At 40.6% G+C, this 21,952-nt stretch overlaps 1 protein-coding gene across 1 annotated transcript in view; it reads left to right on the top strand.

Moving 5' to 3' along the window:
- Positions 1-21,952, top strand: part of LOC144770853 (killer cell lectin-like receptor subfamily B member 1) — a 73,012-nt gene that overhangs the window by 24,113 nt on the left and 26,947 nt on the right. Inside the window, exons 3-5 of the mRNA XM_078655633.1 lie at positions 3,817-3,924; positions 4,910-5,017; positions 10,169-10,323. Of these exons, the coding sequence (XP_078511759.1) occupies positions 3,817-3,924; positions 4,910-5,017; positions 10,169-10,323 (371 nt within the window). The remainder of the gene's footprint in view (positions 1-3,816; positions 3,925-4,909; positions 5,018-10,168; positions 10,324-21,952) is intronic.

Raw genomic sequence — 21,952 nt, 5'->3', positions numbered from 1 at the left:
GCATTTTCCCAGTTGCATTTCCACCGCCCATTTCATGGCAGTGAGCCTGCTATGAAAAGGGTTGTGGAGATGCAACATACTGCCACTTCTGGGCCTTGGGGTGCATGCGGAGGGAAACATGTTGTGTCCCCCTGGAATTGCACCCCCGTTCCTGCACGGTGTGGCATGCACAACATGGTACATGCCACACCATGCAGGAACATGCTGCAGGTGCTGTCACAGCAGCAGTCTGCTGTTAAGGCTCTCCTATGAGCCTAATATAGCTGCCACTGTGAGACTGCCGCAGCACATCCCACCCACCCGCCCTGGATTGAACTCGCAGGAGGACTGCCAAACTCTTAATCAGCCCCTCAGTCTAAGTAATCACATTAAAAAAAGGCCTACAGCATTTGTTAAACCAGACTTACAGAGTTTAGCAAAAAGCATGAACTTAAGGCCTCTTCCTAAGGAGATCTTCAGAGAAATTCAATGCATTTCAATATTAACATAAAGACCCTGAGAGACAAAAAATAATTTTGCCAGAGCCCAATAACAATCGACTCTCATCTAAGACCGAAGCAAAAGGTGACTCAGTTTTCTATCAGAGTTAGACCCCTGTTCCCCAGGATTTGCTGATCTTGTCTTTTTTTTACTTTCTTGCACAATTGAAGCTCTTTTTCTAGATGGCATCATTTTTGAGGGCACACTTCGCACCCTTTTTTAGTGAGTGTAACTGCTTCTTTCAAGATGATTGCAGCTCCCAGAAGGATTAGCATTTGTCAGCTGGCAGCTGGATTGATAACTTCAAATGTTGGGGTTCTCCTCTGGCAGATGTAGTCTCATTCCCTAGCCCCAGCAAGCAATTAATCCTCCAAGCTGTCTACAGCTTCCTTTGCAACAGGCTTACCGAGGATGCCCTCCCTGGTAAGGATGCCAGCAAGCAGTGATCGTGGCTCTAAAGCTTAAATAAATACTATGCACTCTTCTAAGAGGATCCTGTGACTGTTCCATAGCACAATGACCTTGGTTTCTTCCAATTATTTATTTGAGTTTTGCAGAAAACAATGGGCCTATTCGCAAACTGCATTTTGTAGTATGTTTAGTAGTACTAAAGTAGTACAACATGCTATTCACAAACCTACGAGTGTACATTTCCACCTCCATTCTACCGAGTAGTAAATTTGATAGGGACTGGAGTAGTGGCTGGAACAAAAGGGCATACTTACTAATAAATGGGAGGGATTTAGTAAGTAGTAAGGGTAGCAGTAAGGAGGCATTTTCGGGAAGGGCATGCACCAACCATCAAAAGGGTAATCCCCTTGCTATTAGCAAACAGCACATCTATAGTTACTACAGCCAAAAGGACCCAAAATAGTAAGAAATGGCTCTAGCACAGACCTGGAGTAAGTCCAAAACCACCTCATGGCCAACTCTGGTACTGCAAGTGGTGTGGACCGGAGCCCACTGGAGAGCTATGATTTTAGCACTGCCTTGCAGAGAAAATGGTTTGTCATGTATCTCTGTTTCTCTTGAGGAGGGTAAAGAGGTAATTGAGACTCCATGACTGTTTAGTCTGCACCTTCACAAGTGAGACCACCAACAAGTGTTACACATGCAGATGATAGCTTATTTTTGGAGCACTTCTAATGTTAGTACATAAAAGAAAAAAGGCACCTAAAGATACAGCTATATATCTAATTATGAAGTATAGTCAAACGGAGAAGCTAATATTAGAAACCACTGTTTCTTCCCTAACCACTAAACCACATTTGTTTCAATGTCATGTAACATTACACAATCATTACCAGGATACATCCAGATGCTCAGGCGCAAGTGTTGCATTTAGAATTGCAAAAAAAAGACAACCAGTGGCAATGTCAATGATTGTTTCTTTCTCCCCTTGCATGCTTTATCTCTCTACACTTTTCTTCTCTTCAGTCTTTGAATTCCCTGGTAAAACTGGAACTGGCAGACATTAAGTGTTCTCAAGGGGAGATTAGATCATTAAAACTACATTTAAAAATACATCTGGCAATATCTAGATCATCTTAGTGCCTTTTCACATTTAAGGCAACGTATCTTTAATGTTTTTATGACCATTAATCCTAACTTGTTTGTTTTCTTTGATTTCTTTTTAAACAAAAGGTGCTCCGAATCTGATTGGTTAAGCATTTTCAAGATTGCCATTAATCCTGAATATTCCAGAGAGTAATTTCCCAGATATTGAGCTGAAACATTAAAGGGTCTATTACGATGTCCGCCCGCCACTGTAACGGCAAAAGGGACCGCCTGCCATATGTGTGGTGGTCCCGTGATGCAGATTAGGATGCGGCCACCAGTTTGGCGGGTGCATCCCGCATTTTTTACATTGCGGCGGGCGGTGCTTTCAGCAGCACCCGCCGCTATGCTATGTAAAAATGGCATGTTGTGCAGTTGCCTGCACAACGTGGCAGGCACGGCGTGGTGCCTGCCACGTTATGCATGCAAATGCAGGGGAGTACCATAGGTACCCCCAATGTGCAGCCCCCGCACCCCCAACATCCTGGGGGCTTGCAACGGGCCCCCGCAAGTGTTCTCCGCCTGGCTTTCCATGGCGGTATCTCCGCCATGGAAAGCCCTGCACCGCCGCATGTCATGATATGGATGGTGGTGTCTTGCAGACACTGCCACTATATCTGAGCCCTTTTCCGCCCGGTTGCCTGTCCAACCGGCGGAAAACCGGCAGACGGCCTTTACGCCCGCCAGGTTCCCCCCCACCATCGTAATATGGTGGGGCATGGTAGGCAGGCGGTGGCATTTGGCAGGCGGATCGCCCCCCGCCATACGGGCGGTGGCGATCAACCCGCTATACAAATAGATCACTTAACCTTTTGTAATAAAATAAAGCTTTTGTTGGTACTTCAAATTTTCAAACTTGTTGAAACCGAATCTCCAGCAAAATATGTAAGATTCTACGCTTACTTCCTCTAGACCTCTTTTGGCTGCAATGGGCATAACAGCTTTTAAAAGAATATATAGCTCCAAAATTAATTAGTTTTAGTTCTGTTGGCTAGACACTTCTAACAAGCATGGTAATGAGCAGGTTCCTCATTTAAACTTACTAAAAGATGATTGTCTGACATATTTCTGGTATGTTAAGGCATGTTCACTCTTTGTCTAATAGTATTTGCTCCATTCCTAGATTTAATTAAATCCAGATTTGTCTTCATGGGCTGAGTAATGTATGGTCTAGGTTAGTTAATGATCTAGGACTAAAAACGGACCCGGGGTAGTTATTACATATTTTATATCTGTTTTGAGCAGTAGCAGTGCCTGTGTCTTCACAGAATTCAGAAATAAATTATTGACTATATTTAATTTGAATGCTCAATTTCAGACTGGTGAAATCTGCCCAGATAAGGTTTTTTGAAAGCTGCCAGCACATCTATTCCTTTCCAACCCTTTTTATAATAGCTTGACATACTCCTGCACACTCCTGCTTATTAACAGGTCTGTTGAGCACACCATAATTTGCCACACTTGGTTGTGAAGTATTCAATTTATTTAGAAAAATGGGTTATCTTTAATAAAAGCTATTCTTTTAGAAGCAAATGTTTTTAAGAAAAGTCATTAGGTCTTTCCTACCCTAAATCTTTGCATGTATTCAAAACATCAGATTTTTTATGTTTATTTTGGATCTCATTTGTGTTCTGGCCTTATATGTGATTCTAACATGATGTATTGCATTCTCTTTCTAAAGCGTGGATACACCCACAGGTTGTTAGCATGCTGTTTAAATCCACATAACATAGAATAACAAAGCATTACAAATTCAATGTTTTAAAATTAATTCAACAGGAGCATTTCAGATGTCACAGAATTCAACTCTCACAAACAAAAATGCCTCACTGATGCTTGGAAAAATGGCAGACCATGTGTGGAGGCAGCCCAACAGTGAACAAGAAAGTAAGCCAAATCTGAGCATCTGCCCTAATTGAGACTAATATAAGGGGTGCACTTAATGACTTGATAAATGTGTCCTCACTCTGGCTTAGAATTACACTGAACACTATGATGGAGGCTTCATGACTCATAAAACTGTCAATATTACCTCATTAAAGAGTCACTAATGGAGTCGCTGGAATGTAAGTTTCATATTCGTATATCATTGAGTGATGCATTATTTTTCACTAACAACTTATTCTACAGAGGCCAATCTCAACTGCATTCTTGAGATACAGATTAGATGAGGGTCCATGATAATGATACTTGAAGCTTCTAGTAACCACCTGGGTGAACCAAGTTACCACTATTGCGGTTGAACTCACAAGTGGTCACCACCACACAAAAAAAACTTCTGTTTTGCTCCAAATACTCAGAGTACAATAGAAAATAAATTAATCTCTGACTTTTGCAATATAAAGAGAAGAGCAATCACTACAGAAGAGGTACCACTTGAAATGGCGGATGTCATTTCTGTCTTCAAGGCAGAAATGTCTGAATAAGATGAAATAGTGAGTGGTTTCCATTAATCAGACACTCAGCCATATCAATCTAACGCTTCAGAGGTGGATGTTCCTGGGCTGTGGGGATTATCCAGTGCTTCAGCCTAGGTCCCCTGGTGGTTCTTGGCAATGGCTTCTGATGGTGGAGGATACCTGCTTGTGCAATCCCCTGTCAATCTTGATCAGACTTTTTCGTAAGGAGGATAGTGATGTCTCCATTGGAAGCGAGTTGTTACACGCACTCATGTTGCTAATGCAGTGGTGCCACATTCAGACAATACTTGCCATTTAATGCTAGATCTACTACAATTTTGTGTTTTTTCTCATGGTCAGTCATTTGCATTAAAATGGGGTTTCATCTGTAAGTGTTCCTGGATTGCATATATATTATGAAACTTTATTTCATTGCTAAAATTGACACTCACGTCATCTTTATTTCTTCTCAGCCACTTCCTACATTACGCTGAATCCCATAGTCCCAGACAGAAGTGCGTTGATGATGCTGGAAAGACTGAGGGACCATTTGTGTGGGGAGACAGATCATGAGAAAAATGGTAAGGCCTTGTGGTAGCTGCTGTTATTTGAAACAGGAGGGTGCTGCTCCCTGAATTGTACTGAATGAGCAAAGAAGACTGGCAAGCCCCACCCCCACCACGACTCGCACGTGGAGTCCATAGGGATAATCCACGAGAAGTATTGTGATGGTCAGATACCAATTGACGTTATGGCAGTAAATATAAATGTTAAAATAACTGTTCCGGAGGAAAAAATTAAATGATCAGCCAGAAAATTTGAAATTTTATTCAGAACAATTTTATCTTATGTATTCTTTGACAAAAAATGAACGTAGGATCTTTCAAAGAGTTTTCTAATTAACTTCTTTAACCAAAGTACTTTGCAAACAAACCTTCAAATTCTTCCATCCTTTCATATACACCTATGGAATGCGTTGTAAATGTAGTTTCTAAAAATTCATTGTAAAAACATGCATTGTAAAGGATGTTGCGATGTAAAAACTGTAATGTAAAGGCATGCGTTGTAAATGTTTGCATTGTAATGTCATTCATTTTCATTTGACAGCATCTTTTACCGCACCCCAAAAGTCATGCATGTTTCTAATGTCTGTTGCTTCTTTTTAACTAAGGAGAAGCTAGGAAAAATATATTGAATGTTCCCAATTGTTAACCTACAACATTTAATTAAAGAAGTTCTACAAAGATCTGTGGAGGACAATGTCAGAGTTGAAATCTGTGAATGAATCAATGAACAAATGAGTGGGTGGATACATTCATGAATTGAAGCAGTTCTCCAAAACTGCTATTTGAGAAACGATACGTGTAGGCATTGAATTTATTACTGCTACTACAGACCTTAAAATAACTAAAGGCTACATGTTTAAACATATAGGCTTTAGGAATAACTCCGAACTGCTAGTGTGATCATTGAATATACCATGATTGAGCAAGTAGATTCAAGTGTTTGTGGGAAAGTTTTAAGAAGCTGCTTCCCTCATGAGTTGACAATAGGACTTCAGTAGTGAACAAATGAGCAGTTTTACTGTCCATAGCAGGCCTTCTTAAAACTGCAGTCTGGTGCTACTTTTTTCTTTTTTTGTCAAATCAGTTTATTAGCATTTCAAAGATTTCATGGTACAATAGGCAGTTCAACAACATCAGCACAGCAATCTGGGCATGGCAAACAAGCACCCATGCACATTTCACCTTAACATGTGTGGGACCCAATGTCACAGGCACCATATTTCATAATCAAAGAATAAGCGCCCAAAGCTGGCAAGAGCGTAGAGTGTCCGGGGGGGGTAGGGGGGGTGAGGGCAGCCCCCATATTTGTCCATGACTGTCCACACGCTAAATCTAGTACATTAGCAGAATTTAGGGTGGATCCTTCCAACGTGAACTTGTTCACAAATATGACTTTTATACAACTGCAATGAAACAAAGGAAAGAAAACAACAGTGGCATTGACATGCACTAATCCCTTTCTCACCTCCCCCCCCCGCAGTCTGGTGCTCCTTGATAAAAAGATAAAGTCTTTTGCGTCTCCTTTCCTTTTCTAAATCCTAGAAAAAAACAGAAGAGGAGGAGGAGTAAGAGGAGGCTAGAGAGAAACAGATGGTAGTACAATTCTTCTTCTTAGAAAAAATAAATCAGAGCATAAAAGGCCTCTAAGAAATAGCAGGTGACTAATTAACAACCGCCAGAAGACAGATGAGTCAAGGAGGACTGGAACCATCTGAATTGGCCAACAAGGAGGACAGTGACTTTGAAACTAAAAAGTAGGCTGCTTAGTGCCCTTTATATATGCAGTCACAGCCAACCACCAAGAAGAAAAAGTGAAGAAACAGCAAGGTAAAAGAAACCATATTGAATTTGATAACAATCAGACCACCAATATCAAATAAAGCTTATAACACAACAAAAATCAATACTCAAATATAAAGGGATAAAGTGAAGAAGATCAGGGTTCAGGAACGTCAAACATGGAGCATAGAATCTCCAAGGAACATCGCTTCATGGCTCCGAAAGCGACGTCCCAGTTCTGAAATCCATCAAGAAGTTTGTGTCTTTCGGAGGGCAATCTTTCCTGAGAACTGGCAAAGAGAAATGTACAATTATTGTGTAGGCAAGAACTCCGTCGTACACCGGCTTAGCCAAGTTGCAGCATAAGATTAGTAGAGGCAAAGTAGAATAAAGGTTCAGTGTAGGGTTTGGTCAAGCTATGAGTTAAAAATGTGCCCAAAAGAGGTATAGGCATATGAATGCAATGTGGTCTTTCACCCTCAGCCACTAAAGAGAATACATCTCCTGTGAAACCCAATAGCTATTTCTGAAGCCTATAGTCAACCTCACCCCAGAGATCTGGGATCCACTGAAATCTGAAATTAGTGTGCTGGAAACCTGAAAAAAATGACACGTATTGACTAAATGTAACATTGGTTTGCCTTCATACCTACCACATTTATCAAAGCCTATGGTGAATGGTTTTCCTTGACTTAGAAAGTTACTAATATCTATTTAAAGGAAGTGTCCTTTAATAGTCAGATCTTATACAAGCTGTAGGCACTCTTAATTTCTCATGGATATGGTCAGTGAAGATGACCTTGGGTCCTGGGATATTCAGTTGAAAACACACTTGCCTCATTCAACCCCCTAAACACTGAAATCAATATGTCCGTTTAAAATATCATTTATCTGTCCAGGGGTGGCCATCCTTCGGGGTATAAGTGGCGGAATATATAAAAGTCAAAATCAAGTGACTTATGAGAAGTATTGGAGAGAGCAGAGTCTCAGGAACATCTACACGTCGATGGGACTACGGTTAATAAGAAATTCCCTCTTATGTGCTTGCAGCTGTTGCAGGCAGCATGACTGCTTTATAAGGGCCTAAGGGCTGCGGCCCCCTTCCCCGGGCCTCATTTCTTAACTCGTACTGATATAAAAAAAAATGCGTAAGTACTGAATTGTTTGGAGCTTCTGACCCTTGCTCTGTGAGAGGTCAGGCAAAAGCAGGATCTTTGAAAGACACATGTGCTAATGCGCATGCGCCTGCCATTGCAGGATTTCAAGGCTTACCTAATTTCAGCCCTGGCCCTCTGCGCCCTGCAAGGCCACTGTCTCCTATTGCGCAGTGCTTACTCTGTTATTGAAAACAGCCTGGGTGTTTAAGCTTAAAACCGGGGTTTCCACAGGCTGCTTGTCAATCATCAAGGCTAAGCTGTGTACCGATGAAACCCCACCCATTTCCAAACTTGCCACATGGCAGGGTCGGATTGGTAACGCGGGCACTTGGGCAATGCCCAAGGGGCCGATGTCCAGTTCCAGCTGTGGGCTGCTTTTTTTAACAGACTGGGGGGGCTTATTTGTTTTTTTCTGCATTGTTTGGATACCGCCAGCGGCCCAGGGGGGCCCTGAGTGGCCGTTCTGGAGGCAGATAGGCGTCTATTACCTCCCTTTAATCAATGGGCAGAGGTGTCACTCCCTTTCTCTCGCTTGGCCAGCCAAAGATTGTGTGCATATTGAGCAGGGCAGGGGCCTGAGCAGAAGTGGCCTTGTTTTCAAGTGTTTCACATGTTTAAACTAATCCGTGCATTTCTTTTAACACCCCACCCCCTTTTTTATGCAATTTCACCAAAGTAGTGTTTTGCGGAAAGACAATATGCAAATGTAGGCCACTTTTTTTAACATGCCCTGGCCGATTTTTAATCCCAATCCAACCCTACCACATGGTGTGGTGGGAACAAGCCTCCATGCCCTACCTCATCCTGGAAGAAGCTGGGAAATGTATGAGGTGCGCATGAGGCTCTGGATGAAGCAGATCGGACCCTACAGATGCTGCAAGTTGGTGTTAGGGGCAAGTGTGGGCAAATAAATAAAAGAATCAACGGGCCTTGAAACGGGTCCCTAATGGGCTCCAGTGGAAGACGTGTGACTTGGGAACATTCTTGTGTGATTTCTGCTCCTCTTGGATGCATTGTTGCACCAGAAAGTTAATCAATTAAAAAATCTTACATAATAATTATGAAACATCAGGGCTGGCTTTACAGCACCTATAGTTGAACTCTGGTGCTGTCCTTAGAAATAACTTATGAGTTTAAACACACCCACTGCAGAGTTCCTTATGTATCCAGCCTTTTCAAGCAACAATAGAAATGTCTTGATAGCACTGGTACATAATGTTCGTGCTGGAGGAAGATGGGGTTTGTCTAGTGGCAGTTTTGACTCAGTATAAAGTAGCACAGAGGGTTAATGGGCCTGGTGCAAAGAACCAGTACCATGAAGATGAGAGAACTGTATTTTCTGTGGATAGCTCTGAGAGTTACTTCTTTTGCCAAAGAGATCCTGTTCTATCTTGAATTTCATAGGCTACAATCCTGATATAGCTCAGTGACCTATAAAATGTCATCATAGAGCTGCATGCAAACTGCAAGGAATAGGTTAGAACGTTTTGTTTTTCCTCAGTCTTTTATGATCCTAATGTTGCAAAAAAGAGGTTAGTTTGAGTAGAAGTACATTTTATTAGTTAAGTTATTACCATTTTAAATTTTGGCTTTCTTACACTGAGAGAAAGCAGTGGGATGACACCCGTCTGCTCTAGTGTACAAGCCACCCCTGAAAGACAGCCTTTCAATCGTGAAAAACAAAATGCACAGTATTTCACTATCAGGAGATGTACCACACACTACTACATGTCCCACCTTTCACATACCCTGCATCTTGCCCATGGGGCTACCTTGGGCCTACCTTAGGGGTGACATACATGTCAGAAAAGGGAATGTCAGGGCCTAGCACGTGGGTGCACTTGCCAGGTCAACATGGCAGTAAAAACTGCATGCAGACACTGCAATGGCAGGTTAGAGACACCTTTGAAAGGCTACTTGTGTGGGTGGCAGAACCAGTGCTGCAGGGCCACTAGTAGCATTTGTTTTACAGGCCCTAGGCAAACACAGTGCACTGTACTAGGAACTTAGTAATGCATTAAATATATCAATCATGGAAAATCAATTATAACACAATTTACCTTAGGTGCACTGGCACTTTAGCACCGAATAGCAGTGAAAAAGTGTGCAGAGATGCGAAACCAGCGTACCACGAAAACAGGAGTTCAGAAAGCAAAAAGACAGGGGAAACATGTAAAAAGATGCCAGGTCTAACAGAGCTCCCAAGGTTTGACCCTGCTCTTCTTCCCAGGAGACTCTCCGTGTGAAGTTTGCCCCAGCGGATGGCTCTTATCCAGAGGACGGTGCTTCTTCTTCTCTGAGGTGCAGAGGTCATGGCAGTCCAGCTGGGAGCACTGTCGGTCACAGACATCCAACCTCCTTGACCTTCAGGATGAGACTGAGATGGTAAGACATTACTTGTGCAGATGTTGCCTTTAAAGAAGTCTCCCAATAAAATGTGAACAGTCATGTCAACAGGGCTGACCTTAGCGCTGGTGGCCCTGGTGCAACAAACTATTTTGCCACCCCCTATATGAACCCCCCCTCGGACTCCCTCACTGCTACCTGGTAAAAGTGCCCCTCATCTCTCCACAGCCCCTCGGTCACAAACATTTAATTTGTTTTAAAGTGCTGGTAAAAGCTGACTTTACCAATCCACTCAACTATCAACATAAAAAGCACATCTGTTCTGTGAAGTAGGCATATTACCCTCTGCACTACTTTATGGCAAGTCAAAAATTGCCACTTGCCAAAGTTCTGATCTCTCTCTCTCCAGCAGGAACATTATTCACAAGAGTTAATTTGACATTTGTATTACTGCCTTAAAGATGGAGGCAAAAGGAATTCTGCATCTGGTGCTTGTAAATTGCAGTTATTGCTAAACCCAGCACCCCCGAGGTGAGGGCTCTTCTCCAAGTCAGCACCCAGTGTGCCGCACCGGTCACACTGCCCTAAAGCCGGCCCTGCATGCCGAATGCTGTCACATGACCAGTTCACCCCCCAGCTACTCATTGAGAGCATCAAAGCAGAGAAGTGTAGCCACAATGCATGGGTTGTATTTGTTATTGCATATGCTGCAGAATCTGTTTCTTCTTTTGTTGTATTATATTTAGGGCTCCCGGTTACATGGTATTGAATTTTTTTACATGTCTGTCTGTATTTGCCCATGTTTATTTTTGGTAATTTTATTTGTATTTATCCACAATTATATTGTGCTTAGCGTGAAGTATGATGGGGCAATACATATGTTGTGACGTTTATTTAAGTGACGAATGGTTACTCATGTTTAAATGTCCAGTGAGTTTTAGCCATTTACAGTACAATTCAGCTATCTGACATCATCTGCAGTATAGAACAGCTGTACTGCTGCAGGTATTTGAGCTTCATTAGGAAAATTTTTTATCACCATCATCATCATAATTTTATTCCAATCTACACACAGTTTGTAAAATTACAAATATGTAAAATCCTAAAAAGTACATGAACCCCCACATACCCTGCATATTATATTAGCAACCCCACCCCAGCAATCAGCACATTTTGTTACAGAAGACTTAAAAAAATTATACATGACATTTATAGAGCAATGAAATTTCAATAAATTAAATAAAACACATTAAAATCGAGAGATTACGTGATCTGTCCTGTACCAGATGGAGACAGGCCAAGCCACATAGATTTTAAAAAGCTGTTAATCTATAATCAGGCCACATTCCAATGTCTCATAAATGCAAAACTTTATTGGGACAGTTGGCAAACATCAATGTGTTTCGATTCTGGGCGAGTCTTGCTCACGGTTAATGAGTGGTTTCTTGATGTTAACTTATAAACAGTCCCGTTCTGCTGACAAGGAGGCATTCTGGTAAATAATGAGACATCATCATATACTACATTCTAACAAAGGGGCGCAGAGAACAATGAACATTGTAACAATATCATAATCTAAGGTTTACCAGAATACCCTTTTTTCCAATGTTTATAAAGACAGTCTATCACTCTTTATCATGTGTAGGTAACTTGGGCAGTATCAACTGTCTGTATGTGCCAAAGCAAAAAATGGTATTCTGGTAAATCTTACATTATGATAGTATATGATGATGCTCCGTTATTTCTTAAACAATGACATGTGGAAATTGGGTTGTTAGCTCATGGTTTAACCCCTTGCACGCTGATGACGGAACCGCTCCGTCATCAGCTGCGGGTGCGCTGTGCTGATGACGGAGCGGTTCCGCCATGGCCCGCTCGCCGCTCATGCGTGGTGCGAATTACACGCCTGCGCTGAGCGTTCTATTGAGCGGGGCGGGCCATGACGGAACCGCTCCATCACAAGCACAGCCCAACCGCGGCTGGTGACGGAGTGCTTCCGTCACCAGCATGCGGCGGCCGCGCTGCCGCCCCGCCCCCTTAGCACTGCGGCGGAATAGCCGCCGCAGTGAAGGGGTTAAATGTGCATAACCTTCAAGTCCCAGAGGCTGTATAGGGGTGTGAGGGATTCTGTGTATGATGTCATCATGATGTTATCAGTAATATAATTTGAGATGTCATCAGTGATGTCACTGACCATGTCTTGATTGATGTAATATGTGAGATCATCAGCAGTGCATTGCGGGGGAGTAAGTTATAGTAAACTCAGCTAACTATAACTGCTGAATTTCAATGGTTTTTTACAAGTGAAATCCGAGCCTAACTATTATGTCCCTGTAAACTTTGTTTTTTTCAGTGAATTTCTAAGGTTTATTTTTTATTTTATTTGTCAACTGTAATCTGTAATTTTTTAGAGTGAGTGAGTACATGAGTGTCTCAGTGGGTATGTGAGTGTCTGAGTAGGTCTGGGAGTGGCTGCATAAGTGTCTCAGTGAGTTTTTGAATGGGTGTGTGAGTCTGAGTGAGTCTGCGAGTGAGTACATTAGTGTCTGAGTGGATGTCTAAGTGGATGCATGTGCACAGTGCACAGTTCCATCCACACTGAGATAGGAAGGGACAAAGTATTTCGCCATTTCTACAGCAAAGTCTTTAAGCATAAGACTAGCACAGCGCTGTCCAAGCCGAACTGTAAAATGACAAAAGCCATTTGCCACTCCAGGCAGGGTATTACAGCTTTGAATTGGTAAAATACCTACCAAGCCAACCTGAAATGATTAATCACTGTGCTAATCCTGTGCTTAAAGACTTTGATAGAAAAGCAGACATTTGAGGTGAGCAGATCTAGAGTGTCACTGGTGCTGAGGGTGCTCTATGCAGCAGCTGCTTTCCACCTAAACTTGAGAACTACCCAGGATTCTCTGCCCTTTTTTGCATAATTTATGTGCCACTCTATGCCTGAAAGGGTATTGTTTTGATATATATATATATATATTCACTGAAAAAACCATAGGTTATAGACCATATATAGTTAGGAATTTGCATTTACAAAACATTGAAAATTCACTGAAAAAACCATAGGTTAGAGACCATATATAGTTAGCTGGACATTTTATTGACATAAAACCAATGAAATTCCATATATAGTTAGTTGCACTAACTATATATCGTGCACCCGCAATCCACTGCTGATGATGTCACATATTACATCATTCATGACATGGTCAGTGACATCACTGATGACATCACTGATGACATCTCAAATGACATCACTGATGACATCACTGATGACATCTCAAATGACATCACTGATGACATCATCTAGTGTCTGTGTTTTTGTAAAGTTCAAATATGTTTTACATATTGAAGAATGAGTGGATGTATGGAAGACTGAGTGTGTGTGTGGCTGGCTGGGAGGTGTGTGACTCTGTGCATATCAATGTGTACTTGTATCAGTGATTGTATAAGAGAGTAAGTATGTGTTAGTATATGTGTGAAAAAGTATGGTGGTCTGTGTTTAACTGTATAGATGAGGAAATCGAAGTGTGATTGATTCTTCACAGGACTGACTAGGTGTATGAGTGCATATGATAGTGTTGTAATAATGAGTGACTGTATGTATGAGTGATTGTATGGGTGAATGAGTGAATGTGTGTGTAGACGTAGGAATCAGTGAGTGCGTATGTAGTAACTGGTATTGGTGTTTCATGATGTCATCAGTGATGTCATTTGAGATGTCATCAGTGATGTCATTTGAGATGTCATCAGTGATGTCATCAGTGATGTCACTGAAGTATGGTGTTCTGTGTTTAACTGTATAGATGAGGAAATGGAAGTGTGATTGATTCTTTACAGGACTGACTATGTGTGTGAGTAACTCCATGGATGAGTGGCAGTGTGTGAGTGTCTGCATAGGTGTATGAGTGCATATGATAGTGTTGTAATAATGAGTGACTGTATGTATGAGTGATTGTATGGGTGAATGAGTGAATGTGTGTGTAGACGTAGGAATCAGTGAGTGCGTATGTAGTAACTGGTATTGGTGTGTCATGATGTCATCATTGATGTCATTTGAGATGTCATCAGTGATGTCATCAGTGATGTCATTTGAGATGTCATCAGTGATGTCATCAGTGATGTCACTGACCATGTCATGAATGATGTAATATGTGACATCATCAGCAGTGGATTGCGGGTGCACGATATATAGTTAGTGCAACTAACTATATATGGAATTTCATTGGTTTTATGTCAATAAAATGTCCAGCTAACTATATATGGTCTCTAACCTATGGTTTTTTCAGTGAATTTTCAAGGTTTTGTAAATGCAAATTCCTAACTATATATGGTCTATAACCTATGGTTTTTTCAGTGAATTTCATTGGTTTTTTAACAGCTAATATCTGTAGCTGTAAAATGTATTCTTCTTTAAATCCAAAAATATATTTTATATGTTTATTAATACCTTTTTTTTAAAATATTTTTTTTTCTTCGTTCCCGCTTCGCGAATCGGGAAGCTTCCCGTTAGCTGACCTTGATGCCGCGAAATAGACCACGAGCCGGTAAACGTTTCTTTACCGCAACTGCCGCGTTAGAAAACAACATCGTGACGCCTCCCGTCCGCATGACGTTTCGCGTTGTCGCGTGATACGTCATATGACGTGCTACGTTAGCGAACTCGTACGCTTACCGAGTCGCAAAGCACAGGTTTCTGGAAGCAAACCGGGAGGCCCTGCAAAGCGCGTAACATACACACAGCAGGTCATGTGACTTGGTAATAACACTTTTCATTGGTTCATTTCACTTTCGGTTTCCTAATGATGTAAGACTAGGTCATATGATCTAAAATGAACACTTTTCATTGGTTGAGAACTATTTTTTTTCCCAAATGGTGAAAATCCCTCCTTCTTTCCTCACTCTGACTTTCATCATTGTGAGAGAAAGACCCTTTGTTACCAGTGAGCAATGGCTTCTTTACTAGCTTCAGCTGGTGCTTCCCCACCACCTCCACCACATCCAAGGAAGAGTGGACCACCTGCTAAAGTTATAATTCAGCAAGAAGACGAAGAAGAGGAACAGGACGACCTAGATAATCTCCCTATTATGGCCAGAAGATCTGTTGTACCGGAAGTAACGGGACCAGAGGGCAGGGAGATGGTGCCAAATATACAAACGAGATTTCGTGAAGTAAAACAAGTCTGCCTACATTGCAGTGGATTCATTTGCTACGCAGAAAGTAGCATCACTCTGATCAACAGAGCTATTGACAATCATGCTCATGTTTGTCCGAAACTCCCCAAACAATAAATTCTTTTTTTTTGTTTTCTTGCTCCTGTTGAGCCCTTTACAATGAATCGTTTTCGTTGCCCCCTCCGAAAAAAAAACAAAAAAATTATAAAACTGTTCAGAAAAATTCAAAAAAAGTAAAAAAATGTTCAGAAAAAAAATAAAAAAAATATAAAACAACAAAAACAATAAAAAAAAAGTTCTTTTCAGAACTACCTCCCCGTTATTAAAAAATTGGTACAATATTTGCAACTGTGCCAACCTCTATTTCTCTTAGTTCGCTTCCCAGTTCGCTCCCCGGTACGCGAACCGGAAGCGAACCCCAAATTTTTTTTTTTAAAAAAGAACAGTAAGTATAAGGGAAGGAAACAGACACTTATGTTAAAAGAAAGACAGCTATAAGGGAGTAAACTAGAGATACTATTACCCGTAATCCACTGCTGATGATGTCACATATTACATCATTCATGACATGCTCAGTGACATCATCAGCAGAGGATTGCGGGTAACAGTATCCCTAGTTTATTCCCTATAGCTGTGTTTCTTTTAACATAACTGTCTGTTTCCTTCCCTTATACTTACTGTTCTTTTTAAAAAAAATTTTTTAGATCAGTCAGAAACAGTGAAAGTAATGAAATATAAAAGACTACGTAGAATATGAGGACTGTATGCAACAACTTTGACACTTACAGAAGCCTCACCTTCTCCATGCCTCCTACACAGTTCTACATGTACATCATAAATGCAAACAGAACAGAATTAATTATACATGTTAAATGGTTTATTTTTGCTGTTCTCAGAATGTATCAAATTTCACTAAAACAGTGACTTGAAGGTATTCATCATATAACAGCGGGGAAAAAAACACAATCAAAATGATTGTGTTTAAAAAACCCATACAACATTAAAAATCAGAATTCAGAACTCCTTAAAGTTAACTTACTTTCCATGACGGCCAAGGATGTCCTATGAACAGCTTACACTCTGTTGTGCTGTTATTACTTTCAACCCGCCACTTTCTGAAAGAAAACCTCCATCGTTTTCAAAAACATGTTACATACAATAAATGACTTCTTGCTCTCTACCACAAGATTCCACAAGGCCAAATCTTGTCAGAGCCATGTATAACTCTTGGATTTCTTGTTAGCCAATCCCGTCTTTTCGCATTTCCACAACTTTCAGAATTAAAATGTTGAAGATCATTTACACAATCCTGGACTAGTAATATCTTCCCCTTCTTCCTCAATCATGTTCTACATTTCCTATCACACTGATACTGCTTACTATGAAGCAGACTTACACTACCTTTATGACTAGTACAATTATTTAATTCTCTACATCACTTTTAATCACAAAGCAATGTAAAACAGTAGACAGCATTGCAGACTTACATTCCCTCTACTCCATGTTTTGATTGGCTGCTTCAATTAGCTTATAAAAAGAAACAGTTTTTCTGAACTCATTCAAAGTGCACGTATTTCTCCATAAAGTCCAGTGTTATGGTAAGAAGTTATGTCTCTGTACTACACTTATCCTCAAGGCCAAATCGTGTAGGAGCCATGAGAACTTCTTGAAATTCCTCAGAGCACATCCCGAGATTCTTTCCCTAAAATTTTGGTTTTAAAAACACCAGGTAAGAGTTTTTAAGGTCAAACGGCAATTTTTTTTTGAAAATTAAAACAGAATCATTGCAGAATGACCAGCCATTTCTACACTTTAAATAAGCTGTATAATGTCCTGATGTTATTGAAGGACCATCATGATATATAATTGCTACAGTTACAAAAGTCCTTCCTGATATTGACAACTGTGAAGCCACAAAATTTTTAATTAAAGTTGTCAATTTTGTTCCATCAGGCCTACATCGTTGGAACATTAAAATGACATACTGGCCATATGTTCGTATAAATAATGTGGACATCATTTCAGATTTACATTGGCTACACTCCATGTTGTGATCAGCTGCTTTTACTAGCTTATTAAAACAGACTGATTTACTGTCTGGCAAAGTTAAATATATAAATCTTTCTGAGTCTACACTAGTAGTACTTGATACCCTACAGTTCTCGCAGTCATGCTGCCATTGATAAGAAAGCCCAAACAGGTGATCTACATCTACACCTTCATCATGCAATACATCAAGCATGTACATTAAAAACTCCTGACAATCTTGCTGACTATTTTGAGAGAATTGTGTTTGGCCTGAACATCTGTCTAACAGATTTCGAATTTCAGACACACTTTCTATGTTTGTTCTATCAGTGCTACATTTCTCTAACACAGAATTTAACAAACTGCAAAATCTTTGATCAGAATTGACCACAATCTCTTCTTTTACATTTTCTAGAGAAAACAAAACATTAACTACTACATTAGCATAGCAGTTGACACCAGAACTGTTTTCAAATTGAAAACCAACAACATCTTCAACAGAATCCTTTTTGTTTCTGCTTGTAATTTCAGGTTCATCGACTTTTCGTCTTTTTGCTACAACCTCCCCAGTATTGGTCACATTTCTTCGTTTCCGGCCTACCACACGTTTCTCAAACAAAGGATACTGAGGCAAATGTGGCGCATACTCTCTTCTCAACCTATTGTATTCCTTAACACAATCTAGATCCGCACAAATGTTTGTGACATCACACTCAATCAAGTACAATCCCGATAAAGTCCTAACTCGTGACAATGCCACATATGCCATACCCTCCTTGAACACAGAACTGCCAATATTCACCAATGCACAGTCTACACTTAAACCTTGCGATTTATGAATTGTCACCGCATATGCCAAGCAAACAGGAAACTGCTTACGACGAACATATAAGTCTTTTACAAGCAAAAATCTAGCAGAACAACGAGCAATTAGCTGTACTTCCTCAATGCCATCAAATTTAATTTTTAAAAATTTAATTCCATCTCTATTTCTGTATTTCACAAAATCAACAACATTACCCATTGATCCATTTACCAGACCTCTTTCAACATGTAAATTCCTTCTTAAAATTATACGGCAGTTCAAGCACACATTCAGAGTCTTTTCAAAACCCGCAGTTTTAGATATACTCTTCTCTAATGAATCCAATTTTGTTTTCAGATTCTCAGACAAAATAATTGTTGATCCCATATGCTCTACTCTGTCAATAGCTTCCAATTTCACAATCTCTTGCTTTTCTAAATGCAACATTTTGTTGTTGTATTTGGCACATTCTGCAAAAGTTGGCATCAAACATATTCCAGATTTTTTCTCAGTAACTTTCTGAAAAATATTCTCAGGCACAACATCTTGTTCTGGATATAAATTTGTCAGTAATCGTGCATGTAAAGCTTCTTTCCCATGCTCGGTCACTTTTCCAATTCTAACATCTTGTAGAATAGTCTTGTAAACTTCATCCTTTGCCTGATGCATATTTTCATGCAGTTCAGCATAATTGAAGTTTAACCATATATTCACGTTGCCAATACTCCCTAAGCACTTCCTGGTATCTTCATGCGTGAGCATTTTGAACACAGGTTGCCCTTTCACTGGTGTCAGCTGCAGAAGATCTCCGAAAACAATGATGTGTTTGCCACCAAATAACACATCATACTCTGTTTTGAGAACTTCTTGCATTCTCAAATGCACAAAGGCAAGCATGACATTGGAAACCATGCTTACTTCGTCAATGATAAGAAGTTTCATTTTCCTCAAGACTCTTGAAACTTCAAAACAAGCATCTCCAGATAGCTTGTGATATTCTAATTTGTTGTCATGCTCCACTGGCAGCATCAGTAAACGATGTAAAGTAATCCCTTTAATGTTATGTGCTGCCAGTCCAGTTGGAGCGGTGACAACACAAGACAGCGATGACTCTGTCCTTTCCTGCAAATAACATGAAATTGCTTTAATAAGGAAACTTTTTCCAGTTCCCGCTTCTCCACTCACGTACAGTTGGACAGGCTTCAACGACGTACATGAGCACTCTTTCTTGTCATGACTTAATCCATGATCAATTTGCATGGTAAGTTCGTCATATATTTTCCTCTGCTCAACGTTGAGTTGTCTTTCCAACTCTTCTAAGTTAACCGCATCCTCCTGAGCATGTGCCATGGCTCTTTCCACTTCATTCATAGCAGTGGCAGCTTCATTTTCGATAAGAGGTCCTCCTAGTGGATCCTGACTCAATGAAGCAGAACTCTGACTGTCCTGAGAACTGTCTCTGGCAATCTCGGCTGCAATCGTTGCTTCCTGCTCAATTTCCACATTCAACATTTCTACATATTTGGGAAAAGCAGGACATTCTATGGTCTCCTTGGCAGCATTGAATGAGTCTTCGTAACAAAGGAAATCTCCAAGCAGTTCCTCTTCTGCACGCCAAGGCTTAAAAAGTTGCAAAAGTGCTAAATAGAAAAACTCCTTTTTTTCAGGAGATTCGCCACTCAATTTTCGATGGTTTATCAAGTGGCATTTTCTTTGCTTGACCAGACATCCCTCACTTCCTATTACAGCATACACTCCTTTCTCAGTATCTTCTTTGATGTTCCTCTTGAATATGTAATTTTGCAGAACCTCATACAGACAAACATTCTCGAGGTGACTGCTTCGATTTGGATAATATGTATCCAACATGTTGCTCTTCAAAATGTCGGTACTGTTTGGCTCCTTTTCCGCCAAATACTCAATTTCCCGCACAGGTTTCAGAACTCGATTACGCGTTGCAGCAAGACCAACACTCGCCCAAACGATACTCCTGGACTTGGCATAGAGACTTGCTGAAGACAACCGGTCAGAACATTCGTAAGCTCCGATTTCTCGATGCGACAACATCTTCAGACTGAAACTGTACAACTTCTTGCTGAGGCTCTTTTCATGGGAAATGTCCTCCCACATATCCTTCAATTCTGTCTTCTCTTTTTTGGTGATGTAAGATGTCACATACCGAGCCACAGCCATATAGTTATCAGCCACAAACTGTATATCCATGTTAGCATTCCACATGGACAAAATCACCGGGTTGTAGTCGTTAATGTACTTAGACTCTTCGTTCCTCTTCAAATTGTATGTGTTTTTAGGTGATTTCTTCATCACATTATGTCGCAGCGAAGACATCAAACTGTTCACTCTTCCTTTAGAAATCACCGGTCGTGGAAAGCCGAAACGACATTTGGTGTAGAACTTGTCTTTGTTCCGGAATTTACGACGACAGTACTTTCCACATCGATGGCTTTGGAAACTTAGAACTTTTTCTCGTAGGCTTTTTTTCTCCTTTGCGTTTGGAACAGCACACGTAGAATACTGTTCTATGAAACTCATCACTGAGTCTTCTGCATCCGTTCCAAATTTAGGTGCATCCTTGATCCACAGCAACATATGTATATGAGGAGCACCTCTTGCTTGGTACTCCTTCCTCCAGAAGAAATCCAACACCTCTCCAAGAGGTGGATTCTTCTTATTCATGATGAAAGACATCATACCTTCAAATCTATGATTGAAGTACCTACATACATTGACTGGATCCAAAGAGCACAGTTCTCCGGGTGTCTTGAATTCGATGTTTTCTACGTTAGCATTTGCCTCTCGTAGAAATTCAAGTAAGTCTTCCCAGCCATACTCAGCACAGCTCAAAGTGAGGAACCATGTGGGAGTTCCTAAGTTCCTTAGCATACATTTTAAATCACCATGACGACGGTACCAGTACTCATTAGTACCACGCTGACACGCCATGAGATTAATCAGGTGAGAATCCAAAATACTGTCTTGGACATTGACTTTATCCATAAAGTCACTTGCCGAGATGTTTTGCATGTGTATACCACTTTTCAAGATGTGGTTCACTGCATATGACAGTCCAGACAGATCGCTTTCAAACAGGAGATGAAACAAATAAGGAATGCATTGTCGAAACCTAGGATCTCCTGCATACAATCGCAAAGTCCGGTATTCAGAAGCAGGAATTTGATGAGGTCGCTCATCATATCTTCCTCCCTGACCTGTTGGAAAAAGCTGTGGGAAACACCGAGCTTCCAAACTTTCCTCCCAAACACTAATGGGACTCCCTTTCGCTTGTTTCATTTGAAACAACTCAATAGCATTCCCCATGACTTCCTTGGAATGCAAAGGATGAACACTATAATGTTCATATATTTCTTCACTAGTACAGGGTTCTACTTTCTCAATTTGACCAGCACACAAATCGCTATCCTCTTCCTCACTTACTTCCTCTTCTGCAACATATACATTTTTATAGTACTTATTATATTTTTTCAAATACAATGTTGCCCTTTTGACTTTCCTAACATCTACTAAATCTTGCCATATTTTCTTATTCTTTGTCGGAACCCCATTAACTAAGATAACAAGAGGTTCCTCTTCCACTTTTTCTACTCCAATTGTGTTAATGTTTTTCTTCAA

This window comes from Lissotriton helveticus, chromosome 7 (genome assembly GCF_964261635.1).
Source record: "Lissotriton helveticus chromosome 7, aLisHel1.1, whole genome shotgun sequence".
In the NCBI taxonomy this organism is placed as follows: Eukaryota; Metazoa; Chordata; class Amphibia; order Caudata; family Salamandridae; genus Lissotriton; species Lissotriton helveticus.
This window is presented reverse-complemented; position numbering and strand designations above follow the sequence as displayed.